This window comes from Chrysemys picta, chromosome 8 (genome assembly GCF_011386835.1).
Source record: "Chrysemys picta bellii isolate R12L10 chromosome 8, ASM1138683v2, whole genome shotgun sequence".
In the NCBI taxonomy this organism is placed as follows: Eukaryota; Metazoa; Chordata; order Testudines; family Emydidae; genus Chrysemys; species Chrysemys picta.
This window is the reverse complement of record NC_088798.1, coordinates 30,128,020-30,142,803: the sequence shown is the minus strand read 5'-3', so window position 1 is coordinate 30,142,803 and position 14,784 is coordinate 30,128,020. Positions and strand designations below refer to the sequence as shown.

Here is a 14,784-nt window from a genome sequence, read left to right as displayed (position 1 = left end):
TGTAATTCATTTAAATTACAATACAGAACTGTATTTCCTGCACCTGTCTGAAGCAGTGCTAAAGCTTGGGGAATCAGGGGCAACGGAGGAGCTGAGGGAGAGGGAAAGAGCCTAGAAGTGAACATGGAGGGAGTTGCGTGGGAGAAGGATTTTTTTGGATGGGAGTGAGATTGCTAGGGAGTTGGGAAGCCTCCCCCATGCAGACTCTCGCTGACCCTAAGCCTCTCCCATTCAGTCAGGCTCATCTGCCCATGTTCCCGCACTCCTCCCATCCCCAGAGGTCTCTGCAGCCCCCTTCCCCCCTCCCCAGTCCCAGTGCTGTCACCCCACTAGCTCCTCAGCCCATGCCCCAATCTGTCCCCCCCACTAGCTATTCTGAACCCATCCATAATCCCCCCCCAGCAGCCCTGTATGTCCCACTCTCTCCTAACCTTGATCCCTGGGCAAGGTGCTGTGATGAACCTTTATTCCTGGGGGAATTCTGCAGCAATGGGCATAGAATTTTGTATTTTTCTGCATAAAATACATTTTGCCTAAGAACTGCTGCAGTTCTTCCTTGTGCCCAGCAGAGGGAACTGTGGTTCCAGAACAGCCAGCATGAATGCAGCAGGCTGTTTTGGCGACACAGCGGCCTCTGGTGGACATAAGGTGGAACTGAAGCACTCCTTAGGCAAAATGTTTTTATGTGAGAAAATACAAAAGTATGTGAGACAGAGGAATTCTGTGCATTCGCAGATGCACAGAATTCCCCCAGGAGTAATCCTTCTAACTGAGGTTATTCTTCCATTGCTGGCTACTCTAGCTATAAGGCTGTTTTGAGCCAGATGAGAAGTGCAAAATACGTATCAGAACCTAGGCCAGTGCTTCGGGGATTTAATTGAGTTGCTGGTTTGTTCCCTGATGAGCTGGTTGCCAAAAGCTGCGGGCATATGTAAAAATTTTCATCTGAAGCTGCTGTCTGTGTGACTGTAGGTTGCCTATCTTAACCTCTCTGTGACTTGTTCTGATGTGCTGCCTGTAACATAACAGAGTCACAGGACCTGGTTACAACATACTTAAAATGTGTATTATAGAGGAGATCTAGCTGTGTCTCCATAAATGGACTAAAGCCTTGGATTGTCCATGGTGTAACTGGGTCTCTTGATTTATGTATAGTTGCAGTGTAGACAGGGGCTAAACTGTGGAAGAGTCACTGGTGAGTGTGTTTTTGATTTTATTTGTTTGCCTTTGTAAACTAGTATTGGCTGATTGTATAAAAGTTTTGCATTTCTGCTGTAAAAGTCTCAGGGTTTGGGAATATTACATGTTTCTCATACATTTTTTGAAGGATTAAGGGGGACTAATGTTAATATCATATTGACCAGGTAATTTATTGGTTACACTGAGGCCTGGTCTACACTAGGAAATTTTAGAGAGAAAATCTAGTGGAGGCCGGGCCATAGTGATGGTGAAATTTTGCAGATGGTGTAGGAGCAGGATTTTATAATTGTACTATGAGAATTAATGTTTGATTTGATTTCATCCTGCCAGCCGCCCTTTTTGAACAGCAGAAAAGAATGACCCTCTCGGACTATGGGATTCTGTTTCCCATATGCATTACAAATTGGGCCCTTTTTAGTTCTTTGTTTTAAGGTTTAGTTAGTAAGGGTATGTCTACACTACGGGATTAATCCGAATTTATATAATTTGAATTTGGAAAACAGATTGTATAAAGTCGAATGTATGCAACCACACTAAGCACATTAATTCGGCGGTGTGCGGCCATGTACCGGGGCTAGCGTCGATTTCCGGAGCGTTGCACTGTGGGTAGCTATCCCATAGCTATCCCATAGTTCCCGCAGTCTCCTCCGCCCATTGGAATTCTGGGTTAAGATCCCAATGCCTGATGGGGCCAAAAACATTGTCGCAGGTGGTTCTGGGTATATCCTCCCCCCTCTCCAGGAAGCAACGGCAGACAACCGTTTCGCGCCTTTTTCCTGGGTGAACAGTGCAGACGCCATACCACGGCAAGCATGGAGCCCGCTCAGCTCAAGACAGCAGTCATGAACATTGTAAATACCTCGCGCCTTATCGTGCAGTTTATGCTGAACAAGAACCTGGAAAACCAGGCGGCGAGGAGCAGGCTACGGCAGCGCGGCGGCGAGAGTGATGAGAATATGGACATGGAATTCTATCGAACCGGGTGACCCGGTGCTTTGGAGATCATGCTGTTAGTGGGGCAGGTTATAGCTGTGGAACGCCGATTCTGGGCCCGGGAAACAAGCACAGACTGGTGGGACCGCATAGTGTTGCAGGTGTGGGACGATTCCCAGTGGCTGCGAAACTTTTGCATGCGTAAGGCCACTTTCATGGAACTTTATGACTTGCTTTCCCCTGCCCTGAAGCGCCAGAATACCAGGATGAGAGCAGCCCTCACAGTTGAGAAGGGAGTGGCGATAGCCCTGTGGAAGCTTGCAATGCCAGACAGCTACCGGTCAGTCGGGAATCAATTTGGAGTGGGCAAATCTACTGTGGGGGCTGCTGTGATCCAAGTTGCCAGGGCAATGAAAGACCTGGTGATATCAAGGGTAGTGACTCTGGGAAACGTGCAGGCCATAGTGGATGGCTTTGCTGCAATGGGATTCCCAAACTGTGGTGGGGCCATAGACGGAACCCATAGCCCTATCTTGGCACTGGAGCACCAAGCCACTGAGTACATAAACCGCAAGGGGTACTTTTCAATGCTGTTGCAAGCCCTGGTGGATCACAAGGGACGTTTCACCAACATCAACGTGGGATGGCCGAGAAAGGTACATGATGCTCGCGTCTTCAGGCACTTTGCTCTGTTTCGAAAGCTGGAGGAAGGGACTTTCTTCCCGAACCAGAAAGTAACCGTTGGGGATGTTGAAATGCCTATTGTGATCCTTGGGGACCCAGCCTACCCCTTCATGCCATGGCTCATGAAGCCGTACACAGGCAGCCTGGACAGGAGTCAGGACCTGTTCAACTACAGGCTGAGCAAGTGCCGAATGGTGGTGGAATGTGCATTTGGATGTTTAAAAGCGCCCTGGCGCAGCTTACTGACTCGCTCAGACCTCAGCGAAAAGAATATCCCCATTGTTATTGCTGCTTGCTGTGCACTCCACAATATCTGTGAGAGTAAGGGGGAGACATTTATGGCAGGGTGGGAGGTTGAGGCAACTCGCCTGGCCGCTGATTATGCACAGCCAGACACCAGGGCGGTTAGAGGAGCACAGCAGGGCGCGGTGCACATCAGAGAAGCTTTGAAAATGAGTTTTGTGACTGGCCAGGCTATGGTGTGAAACTTCTGTTTGTTTCTCCTTGATGAACCCTCCGCCCCCCCCACCCGGTTCACTCTACTTCCCTGTAAACCAACCACCCCACCCCCACTTCGAGCACCGCTTGCAGAGGCAATAAAGTCATTGTTACTTCACATTCATGCATTCTTTATTAATTCATCACACAACTAGGGGGATAATTGCCAAGGTAGCCCGGGATGGGTGGGGGAGGAGGGAAGGAAAAGGACACACTGCATTTTAAAACTTTAACTCTTATTGAAGGCCAGCCTTCTGATGCTCAGGCAATCATCTGGGATGGAGTGACTGGGTGGCCGGAGGCCCCTCCACCGTGTTCTTGGGTGTCTGGGTGAGGAGGCGATGGAACTTGGGGAGGAGGACTGTTGGTTACACAGGGGCTGTAGCGGCGGTCTCTGTTCCTGCTGCCTTTCCTGCAGCTCAACCATACGCTGGAGCATATCAGTTTGATGCTCCAGCAGCCGGAGCATCGACTCTTGCCTTCTGTCTGCAAGCTGATGCCACCTATCATCTTCAGCCCGCAACTTGTTCTGTTCATCCCGTGATTCAGCCTGCCACTTCTCCTCTCTTTCATATTGTGCTTTTCTGAAGTCTGACATTGACTGCCTCCACGCATTCTGCTGTGCTCTATCAGCGTGGGAGGACATCTGAAGCTCCATGAACATATCGTCCCGCATCCTCCGTTTTCTCTTTCTAATGTTCACTAGCCTCTGTGAAGGAGAAACATTTGCAGCTGGTGGAGGAGAAGGGAGAGGTGGTTAAAAAAGACACATTTTAGAGAACAATGGGTACACTCTTTCACCTTAAATTTTGCTGTTCACATTACACAGCACATGTGCTTTCGTTACAAGGTCGCATTTTTCCTCTTATAGTGAGGGCCTGCTGGTTTCGTGTGAGAGATCACTCACGCAGTGCCAGGCAACAGATTTCGGCTTCCAGGCAGCCATGGTAAGCCACAGTCTTTTGGCTTTTTTAACCTTCTTAACATGTGGGAATGGTTTCAAACAGTAGCGCCCTCATTTCCCATATCAAGCATGAATTGGGTTGGCCATTTTAAAATGGGGTTGCAATGTAAAAGGAGGTGCTGCGGTTTCCGTGTTAACATGCAGCACAAACCCAACTAACCCCCTTCTTCCCCCACACCCAATTCTCTGGGATGATCACTTCACCCTTCCCCCCACCGCGTGGCTAACAGCGGGGAACATTTCTGTTCAGCAGAGCAGGAATGGGCACCTCTGAATGTCCCCTTAATAAAATCGCCCCATTTCAACCAGGTGACCGTGAATGATATCACTCTCCTGAGGATAACAAAGAGCGATAAGGAATGGATGTTGTCTGCATGCCAGCAAACACTGGGACCATACGCTACAATGCTTTGTTATGCAATGATTCCAGACTACGTGCTACTGGCCTGGCGTGGTAAAGTGTCCTACCAGGGCGGACGGGATAAGGCAGCCCTCCCCAGAAACCTTTTGCAAAGGCTTTGGGAGTACATGAAGGAGAGCTTTCTGGAGATGTCCCTGGAGGATTTCCGCTCCATCCCCATACACGTTAACAGACTTTTCCAGTAGCTGTACTGGCTGCGATTGCCAGGGCAAATTAATCATTAATCATTAAACACTCTTGCTTTTAAACCATGTGTAATATTTACAAAGGTACACTCACCAGAGGTCCCCTGTGTGCCCTCGGGGTCTTGGGTGAGTTCGGGGGTTACTGGTTCCAGGTCCAGGGTGACAAACATATCCTGGCTGTTGGGGAAACTGGTTTCTCCGCTTCCTTGCTGCTGTGAGCTAACTACATTACCTCCATCCTCATCTTCCTTGTACCCCAAACCCTCTTCCCTGTGTGTTTCTCAAGTGAGGGAGTCATAGCACACGGTTGGGGTAGTGGTGGCTGCACCCCCTAGAATGGCATGCAGCTCCGCGTAGAAGCGGCAAGTTTGCGGCTCTGTCCCGGACATTCCGTTTGCTTCTCTGGATTTGTGGTAGGCTTGCCATAGCTCCTTAATTTTCACGCGGCACTGCTGTGCATCCCTGTTATGGCCTGTGTCCTTCATGGCCTTGGAGACCTTTTCTAATATTTTGCCATTTCTTTTACTGCTACGGAGTTCAACTAGCACGGATTCATCTCCCCATATGGCGAGCAGATCCCGTACCTCCCGTTCGGTCCATGCTGGAGCTCTTTTGCGATCCTGGGACTCCATCACGGTTACCTGTGCTGATGAGCTCTGCGTGGTCACCTGTGCTCTCCACACTGGGCAAACAGGAAATGAAATTCAAACATTCGCGGGGCTTTTCCTGTCTACCTGGTCAGTGCATCTGAGTTGAGAGTGCTGTCCAGAGCGGTCACAATGAAGCACTGTGGGATAGCTCCCGGAGGCCAATAACGTCGAATTCCGTCCACAGTAACCCAATTCCGACCCGCTAAGGCCGATTTTATCGCTAATCCCCTCGTCGGAGGTGGAGTAAAGAAACCGGTTTAAAGGGCCCTTTAAGTCGAAAGAAAGGGCTTCGTCGTGTGAACGTGTCCAGGCTTAATTCGATTTAACGCTGCTAAAGTTGACCTAAACTCGTAGTGTAGACCAGGCCTCAGTAGAGGGGAGCTGCAGGGCAAAGCAGTGCCCTAAGTAAGATTCTTTATGGGTGTATGGGTGGGTGGGTGATGAGGCAAATAAGCCTGACAATGAGAAGGTTAATGAAAGCCAGTGGATCCACCTCACTATACTTCAGCAAATGTTGGGCACGGGGAGAGAGGACTGGAAATGTTGCTCAGAAAGCGGAGGGAAAGTTTTTTGGGCAGACTGATGGCTTGAAAGAGGCTTGGAACTGTGAACAAAGGAAATACCTTCTGTTGTTTGATTCTTGCTGTCTTCAGAGTAACAGGACTTTGTGTATATTCTTTGTAAACTAACAAGATTGCATCAAAGAAATACTTTACTCCATATCAGTTTCTCCTAATGGAAAGAACCTACAAGATCCCAAAAGCAGTAACAATACTTACTGAAGGGAGGTTTTGCATGTACATTATAGATGCTGGGGCATTTTGTGGTTTTTCTGGTACAAATTTACATCCAGCTTCATACAGCTTCGTCTGTTGATCATATTCACATTCTCTTGACGTGCAGCTGTTTCCCGTGCAGCTTTGGACTATATATTTACCAGTGACATCAGCCGAACATCTGAAGGAAGGTTAGATAGAAAGAAGCTTACCTAACAAGCCACATATAATCAACAAATAATAATCTGTTATTTATTATTTGAATCATGGTAGGCCCAAAACCTCAAAACATGATTGGCATTAGTTAGACACCATGGGCAGCAGGTGAACCATGGACTTGGGGAGGCTAGTCCCCCGGCCGCCACATCCCTTCTGCCTGGGGCCCTGCCCCTCCTGCTCACCTTCCCCACTGGAGCCCAGAGGGCTACCCCACATTCCCGGAGTGCCGAGTGGGCGGGCAGCATGGCCCACCCCCTATCCCCAGAGTGGCAGCCAGGCGGGCAGGCTGCTGACCGCAGCCCCCAGCGCGGAGGGTGGGCAACATGCCCCACCCCCACCGAAGCACAAGGTGGGTGGGCGGCACGAGCACTGGCTCCAGCTGCCCCGAGTCCCTGGCTGCAGGCCAACCCCGACTAGCCCCAGCCTGGGACAAGGGCCTTGGAGCCCTCCCAAAAGTGGGAGGTCTGAAGGCTCCCACCCAAGGTGGAGGCAGAAGCAGCCACTGCTCATGTCACAGGTTCCCCACTCAGGGCAGGTGGAGGGACCCAGGCTCCCCACAGTTGCCCGCGCAGCTCTCCCTAACCCGGCTCCGGTCAGGGTGCAGGGCTTCAGAGCCGCAGCCTGGCCATTATAAGAGCCGGGTGGGCAACTGTAGGCAGGTGGATGGTCCCTGGTTCCTCTTAGCTGCCTGCGCGGCTCTTATCATGGCCAGGCTGCAACTCTGAGGGCCCCTCCCCCGGCTGGAGCCAGGTCGGGGAGAGCTGTGCGGGAAGCTGTAGGGAGCTGGCGCGGAGTCACAGACCCTCCTCCTGCCCCGGGCAGCTAGGCAGCGGGGACATGGTTTGGGGGTTGCTCTCAGCCTCCCCACCCGTCACCCACACCCCGGGCAGGTGGAGGATCTGCCACGGCTTCCTACAGCTGCCTGGGCTCCCCCGACTCAATGCTGGCCTGGCCAGGGGGTGGGCTTGAGGGGGGAAGAGGAGGGGAAGGTGTGGGGTCCAGCCATGCCCATCCCCTTCAAAAAGTGGGAGGGCTATGGCCCCCGGGTCCCTTCTGGTTCCGGCGCCACTGGCCCGAGGCCCTGGCCACACGAGAAGGAAGAGCCACAGCAGAGCGCGGCCGGAAGCAGGAGGGGGTCTGGGGAGGAGTGTGGGTGGGGCCACGCAGGCAATTTGGGTAAGCTTAGCTTCCCCTGCCTTTGATACCCACTGCCCATGTTAGACACCATCTCTGCTCCAAAGATGGTACAATCTAATTTACAAGTGATCACAATAATAAAATACTGGTAGTCTTTTTTTCCCAGAGACATCCTCAAGAAATTATTTATAGGTTGTGTGTCAAACACCATCTATGTGAAGAATAATAGTGCAGGTACCTCCACTAGTCCATCAATATGCCTCAGTCCAGACATGAAGGACCCTCTCCTGAAGTGAACGGGTACTACATTCTCCATGACCGTTCAATCACTGTCTCGGGGACAGAGTTCTAGGGCTAGAGCTCACCCAACACTCTGATCACCAAGGTACTAGCTATTCCCCCGGAGTGATCTTAACTGGGAGATGGGTGCTCAATGGCTTAATTAGACACAGGGCTGATGTGCTAATGAGAACAATCAACCCATCAGCTGGGAGCAGTTAAGAGGCAGGAAGGAAGTGAAAGAGGGAGGATGCCAGGAGATACAGGGGCACATGAGGAGGAGATCTTTCCCTCTGCCACCCCAGAGAGTGGGCTATGGGGAAGTTTATGTACACTCGTATGTTGCTGCCCAAGGCTGTACTGATGAACTGGTGGAAGGGACCTGATAAATAACACACATGCTTATAAACCTGGAAAGTGTCCAGCCGGTTTGCAGTGTTTGAAAGGGCGGAACAGGGAGCCCTGTCACAGTCTCTTTCAGTGGTGACTGCCAATTAGAGTGCCAACTGCAGTACAGAAGTTTGGTGATGTTGATACTTGTCCATTAGGAATTGGACTGAAAACACCAATTCATTTCACAGTGGTCAACAAGTGACTGGCAGATGGTAATGAGTTTTAGACACTACCAAACTGGTTTCAGTTCAGATCAGTGCCTGAGAGGTGAAAAGTTCTGTATCCCATTTCAAACCCACTGAGATATCCAGTCTCACTCTGTTTTTTGTTTCTCATTGACAGAATTGAACCACTTAAATATGAAGAATCTAGAGAACATTATCATAAGATAGTAATAGCGCTAAAACAGGGCAATAATGGGGTGTGTACTTTGACCACGTACGTTTTTAATATTTAAATAACACTAAACATGAACTAGTAAGAATGTTTTGGAACTTCTAGGATCTCCTCGCCACCCCCGAGGAACTTGAGAAAACATTCTTATTTACTACATGCTAACTGCTATTTGATAAAGCCAGGGTAAATCAAAATGCAGAGAACGGGAACTCAAATCTGTAACAGCATCTAAATTAAAAGCTCATTAGAGCTAAAAATGTGACACATTACAAAATGATAGTGAAGATTCAATGAGACTGGTCTGTAGACAGCAATATTGTTAGTTAAACATTATTGTATAAGCTTCTTTTTTAATCCTATGAACAACAACTTGCCAAAACTCTTCGCATGGGGCGCAAAGTAGAGACTGAACACGGATAACCAGTATGTGCCAAGTATCACTGAGATATTTAAAATTTCATCAGCTGAACACAAAATATAAAACACTGGTACCTAGTTGCTTCAACAGTTTCTTTTCCAGAATTTACAGACACATAGAAAGCTGCATCGTAATTATATTAATCAAATACTCCCCAACAAAGATGGGCCCATTCGTGGACAAAAACTTTACCTGTGGAAGAGCAGGAGCATATGTGAATTCTAAATACAACACTTTACATTTTACTTTATATTTCCGTAGATCATTTAAACAAATTTAGGCCCAATCCTACAATCGCCTCTGCTTGGACATACCCCTGTGCCCACACAGGACTCACTGTGGGATCCGGCTTGAAACCCAAATAGATCACTGTGTTCAGATTAACCCTCCCAGAATATTAACCGACCTAAAGTAAAGACCTGTTTCCATACAGTAGCTTCTGACTATTCCAAGTATCAAGTAAGGATTCTCATGTTAGCCATGACTTTTAAAATCATAATTCTTGGCTCTTATATAACACAAACAAAAATGTGTATATTAGAAAACCATAGAGAAGTTAGTTTAACTTCAGTTCAGGGTAAAACTAAGGATTATGTAGATAGTTGAAGGCGGATAAAGTGTAAAAGATTAGACAACCAGAATAATTTTGCAGAAAACCAAACTATCTCACCAAGACAATCTAATCCCTTTCTTGCAGGTGTTGGTAAAGCCATTGACATGGAGAATGTATATAATTTTGTCTAACTAAAGCTTTCAAGTAAAGATGTGCCAAGGAAGCAGAGCTCAGCTCAGATTAAGTTTAAGTCAGAATTCAAGATTTCAGTTCAATGCTTCACCCGGCTAGAATTTGGGTTTGTATTTGACTTTACTAGAATCCAATGAATTATTCTAAGGAGATTTTTGTCCCAAACTGCCAGAAATCTGATGAGAAAGACCATTCTTGTGAGACTTCCACAATTTCAGGCCAACAAACCTCTACATTTTTGATCCGAGCTCATGCAGGTTCATCTTGGATTTGAATCCAAATAACCTTGCACATTTACCAGGGTTCAGATTTGAGGGAATGGTTTTGACCTAGCTCTGTTTTAAAAGAAACACATAAATGATTGATTCTAACTTGTGTATGGAACAGAGATAAATAAATTGGACAGTATATAGGTTAAATGGGCATAGGAGAAAGTCATTGTTATTGACAGCAGATTACACTGCACAAAACTGAGAGGTCTCTATTGGAGCTTTTTTATTTGCTTATTAATGGCCTTGCATAGGCAATGCCCATGGAGTCAAAAAACATGCTGTTGAAATCAAAATGGGAATATTGTTAATTCCTTGTGAATGTACACTTACAAGAAGGGTAGTTGGGCAAATATAACTTTCAAAAGTTCCAATAAAAACCTTCACTTCCTCAGAGCAGGATCCGCTCGTGAGAGTTTCGTCTATTCTAGAATCCTCTGGGACTGGTTTTACCTGCGTGCTCACCAGGTTACACCCACTGCAACTCTCAGATTAGTTTACTGCACTGTAATGTTAGGATATAGATTATTTCCAAGTCAAAGCAATGATTTATGAGGAAAAACAGCCCTCATTTACTGTAAAATTATTAGCCAGTATTTTCAGAAGACTGGTCATTTTAGGTGCCCCCATTTCTGAGTGTTCAACTTAAGACTCATCCAGGGAGCCTGATGTTCAACACTGTGTGAAAAAACAGGCTCTTTTAAAGTTTTGCAGGTTGGGCAACCAAACCTGAGGCATCCCAAATCACTAGTCACGTTGGAAAATCTCGGCCATTGCATATTTATAACAACAAAAGCTGAAAATTAAGGTCCAATAGATGGTGCTACCTCGTGATCCATAGATGTTATACAAAGTGTCATTTAACAGGAAGTTGGGAGTGAAATGAATGTATCGTCCCTTTTCCCCACATCTTCCGTATTGCAGCGTGTAGGGATCATCTCCGTACTTCAAGAAAGGATTAGCCACGATAACATCTGCCTGAAAATAAAATAGCCCTTGTTTAAAGAACATCAGGAAATGGAGCGTGGCAGATAGTTCTGTTGAATGGGCTCATCCTGCAGCTTTTACTCACGGAACACCCCCATTGATTGTTTCCCTGGGTAAGGACTGCAGGACTGGGCACTAGAGGGCAAAACAAATTCTAAAAAGAGCAATTTATATTCCCTCATTATTGGAAAAACTTAGGGCTTGTCTACACGGTGGGGTAACACACACTATGGGGGGAGATTTCTGAAGTGCAGCACTACGTTAAAGTGCATCAGGGAACATTTAATAGACACCAGCAGTGTCTTCAAGGATCAATTAATGAGCAACACGTTAATGTGTTTTAGAAATCATACCTCCATAGCGTGCATTACTCCACCTTGTAGACAAGACCCTATGCCGTAAGCGTATGAACACAAAAAATACTTTTGGTTTGTAATGAGCGCTTACCTTATCATATGACTCTGTTTTCACACTTAAATACTCAGGTTTTGGCGGCCAATGCAGAGGAATTATAATTTTTACAGCCTTGAAAAAAAATCTCTGTTTTGTAGCAGTGAACAAGTAAGTAGAAGCCTCTTTGACCATGTCCTGGTAGGGAAAAAAAAGAAAAGTTTTATGAATTAAAAATTGAATGGTAGAGGGAATGAGTAGTTTAGCCTTGCCAGGAAAGAAAAATACATAAAGTAACACTAAGTATGTGAAGGCATAGAAAGAAACCAACCTTGGCCAAGGAAGGGGCTGGGACAGATTATTTCCCTCATGGAGCAAGGAGAGACCAAACTGTAACTCTGAAAGACTCTGGAATGCTCCTAAGACAGTGCAAATATACACCACCCCTTCCTCAAAGCTTATGATAAAAACCACAATCTATTCCTTAAAATAAAACCTGAAAGAGATCCTTCCAAACATGAAATTTCCTCAAAAAAGTTACATGAGCCTGAGGTGAAGAATGGTTCAGTCCTGGACTAGTCCTTTTCATTAATCTGTAAAGTGTACTGTGGTGCTTGATGAATCAAATAAAATGATAAATAGTAAGTAATAACCTGTGGTTTCCTTTTTCTTCTCCCTGTTAGACTTTCTTCCTGCTTCTACAGTGGGCACTATTTTCCTGTTCCCCCGTCCTCCTTGCTCCTTCCCCACCTCTCCTGGTAGTTTGGGGGCCACTAGTTAATGGCTATGCCCGCCTCAGTTTATTGTTCTCTTTACAGCAAGTGAATGCTCAATGACCAGATCATGGAGCAAAGATCTGCATGGTGACTTTGAGAACTTAAAGAATAACTAAAAACAGAAATACCACTATATATATATATATATATATATATATATATGTACACACACACACCCATACGTATACACACAACAAGGATTTTAACATTTTATACTTTTAAGAAGCACATAGGATCTTTAAAGAGGAGAAGGGGAAAACGCCGCATTTATTGAGAATACAGCAGTTAGCATATGCTTTTCAACAAACACACACATACACACACACCATGCACCCAGTCCTGCCAGTTGATGTTTATAGTTACCAGTCCAGAGTCTGGATCAATCTATTGGCCAGCCAGATTGGTCACAGAGGGGAGCCAGGCTCTGTCAGTCGCAATCTGTATCTCCTGGAGTATGGCAAGAGGAACCCAAAGTCCCCGGGCAAAGCACCCTGTTCTTATAGTCCTTGTTCTCTGCTGCAGTCTATGGATTTTGCTGTGTCAGTTTATGACCTGTTACTCCTTAATTGGTGGTATCTTTTCATGTAAACATTGCAATACACTTCCGAGTAGATCATCCAGTCCTGGTTTTGATTTAATCAATTGTCCTGTCCTTAGGGGTGCTAGCCTTCACCTCAGGGTCGTCAATCTGCCCTTCCTTAATTATGGATGCGCATTGATGGTTCTCCGGTGTCATTAAGTCTCTTCGCTCCTTCTTCCTTGACCATCTGGCTATAACAATGGCCTTCATACCTTATCTTTTCCTGATGCATACATTCCTCATTCACACAAACAATCTTTTACAGAGACCTTCAAAGGTATACAGCAATTTTTATGTTGAGCAAGAAAAGGCAGTCTGTCAGATGCATTTCTACCAATGTCCCCGAGGGTCATTCCTTTCTGCTATTCAAAAAGGGTGGCTGGCAGGATGAAATCAAATCATACATTAATTCTCATAGTACAATTATAAAATCCTGCTCCTACATAAGAATACAGTGAATACGTGCAAGGACAGGAAGAAAGGAGGGATAAAAGAAAATGGCAAACATTGTAATGGAGATGCAGTAATTCGTAATTAAATATCCATGTTCTGGAGAGTCTCTAGTCTAAGATACTCATGTTTTGGAAAGAAGTAATTAAGAAGGAGGTGATACATAGAATCAGCCTGACCCTGAGCCATAATATTCCTGTTAAACTTCAAGAGATGAGTATGCTCATTTCATTAACAGCAGCACTTGAATAAAAATTCAAGCTAAGAACAAATTTAGTAACCATAGAATTGATCTAGTTCCCATGAAAATAAAAAATAAAATAAAATAAAAAAAAAACACTTGACATTAATGGGAGCTGGAACTGGTCTTTTAAGATTACTGCTAATCTAGAGGTAGAAATAACCTGGAAGTCTGAATATCACTGAATGACAAATATACAAATGTTCTTACCTGTATGTTTCTAATGATATTGTGATCTTCTGGTAACTCAGGGTTAATTGCAATAACAATATCCTCATAGCCACCATTTTTCAGCTGTACCCTAGAACCTCTCACCACAGGTACTAGAAATAAAAGAACCAAGCTCTTAAACACCCTCATTGTCCCGTTCCCCACAATTTTTTGTTATAAAAATTATGGCACAGCAGTGCTATTTATACAATTGCTTATTTACACAGAAGCAAGGCCGTTCTTAGCCATAGGGAGCACCCCTCTCTCCACCTTCCCCTCCGGCAGGGCTTGGTTGGGTAAAGTTGCTTGGGAGGGTTTGCTGGCTGCATGCAGAGGAAGTGAAACTGAAAGTGACTCACTTCCTCAGCAGCCAGTCCAAGCAACAGGGGCTGGATTGGAATGCTCATACACAGCTGGCTGGGCTGGGGATAGGGTGACCAGATAGCATGTGTGAAAAATCAGGTCAGGGGATTGGGGCAGGGTGACCAGATGTCCCACTTTTATAGAACCAGTCCCAATTCTTGGGTCTTTTTCTTATATGGGCTCCTATTACCCGCCACCCCTGTCCTGATTCTTCACACTTGCTGTCTGGTCACCCTAGGTGAGGGGTAATTGGTGCCTATATAAGACAAAGCCACAAATATGGCGACTGGCCCTATAAAATCAGGACATCTGGTCATCCTAGCTGGGGAGGGCATCTTTTTCCCGGGCTGGCAGTGATCCCTCTCGTCCGGAAGGAGCTGCGTAGGGGAGGATGAGTTGCTGTGGCTCTGTGGGTGCCCCATCCCTGAGATCAGAGATGTGCTAACTTCAGCATGGTCCGTGGTGCTGGCAGTGGTGCCCAGTGGTGTGTGATCGGACCTGAGGGTTTCCTGCTGCTGTTGCCACTCTGCACCCCAAGAGGTGGATTTTGGGGTCCTGCAGCTTTCCACCTATCTCCTCCTCTACTGCAGCTGTTGGACCAGCAGGCTGGGGGTGGGCCA

General features: G+C 46.4%; 1 protein-coding gene across 3 annotated transcripts; it reads right to left on the bottom strand.

Moving 5' to 3' along the window:
* Positions 1-3,434: 3,434 nt before the first annotated feature.
* LOC135973007 (calcium-activated chloride channel regulator family member 3-like) lies at positions 3,435-14,130 on the bottom strand. 3 transcript variants are annotated; one of them, XM_065554194.1, is made up of 6 exons: positions 13,802-14,128; positions 11,602-11,742; positions 10,995-11,145; positions 6,315-6,492; positions 4,980-5,567; positions 3,435-4,047 (listed from the first exon to the last, which is right to left on the bottom strand). In XM_065554194.1, exons 1-4 carry the CDS (start codon positions 13,949-13,951, stop codon positions 6,461-6,463), a joined length of 474 nt encoding a protein of 157 aa, XP_065410266.1. In that variant the 5' UTR covers positions 13,952-14,128; the 3' UTR covers positions 3,435-4,047; positions 4,980-5,567; positions 6,315-6,460. The 3 variants fall into 3 exon arrangements, with proteins under 3 accessions (XP_065410266.1, XP_065410264.1, XP_065410265.1); XM_065554192.1 differs by having other exon boundaries at positions 3,910-4,047; positions 4,980-6,492; positions 9,228-11,145; positions 13,802-14,130; XM_065554193.1 differs by having other exon boundaries at positions 3,916-4,047; positions 4,980-6,492.
* Between the last annotated feature and the right edge of the window lie 654 nt (positions 14,131-14,784).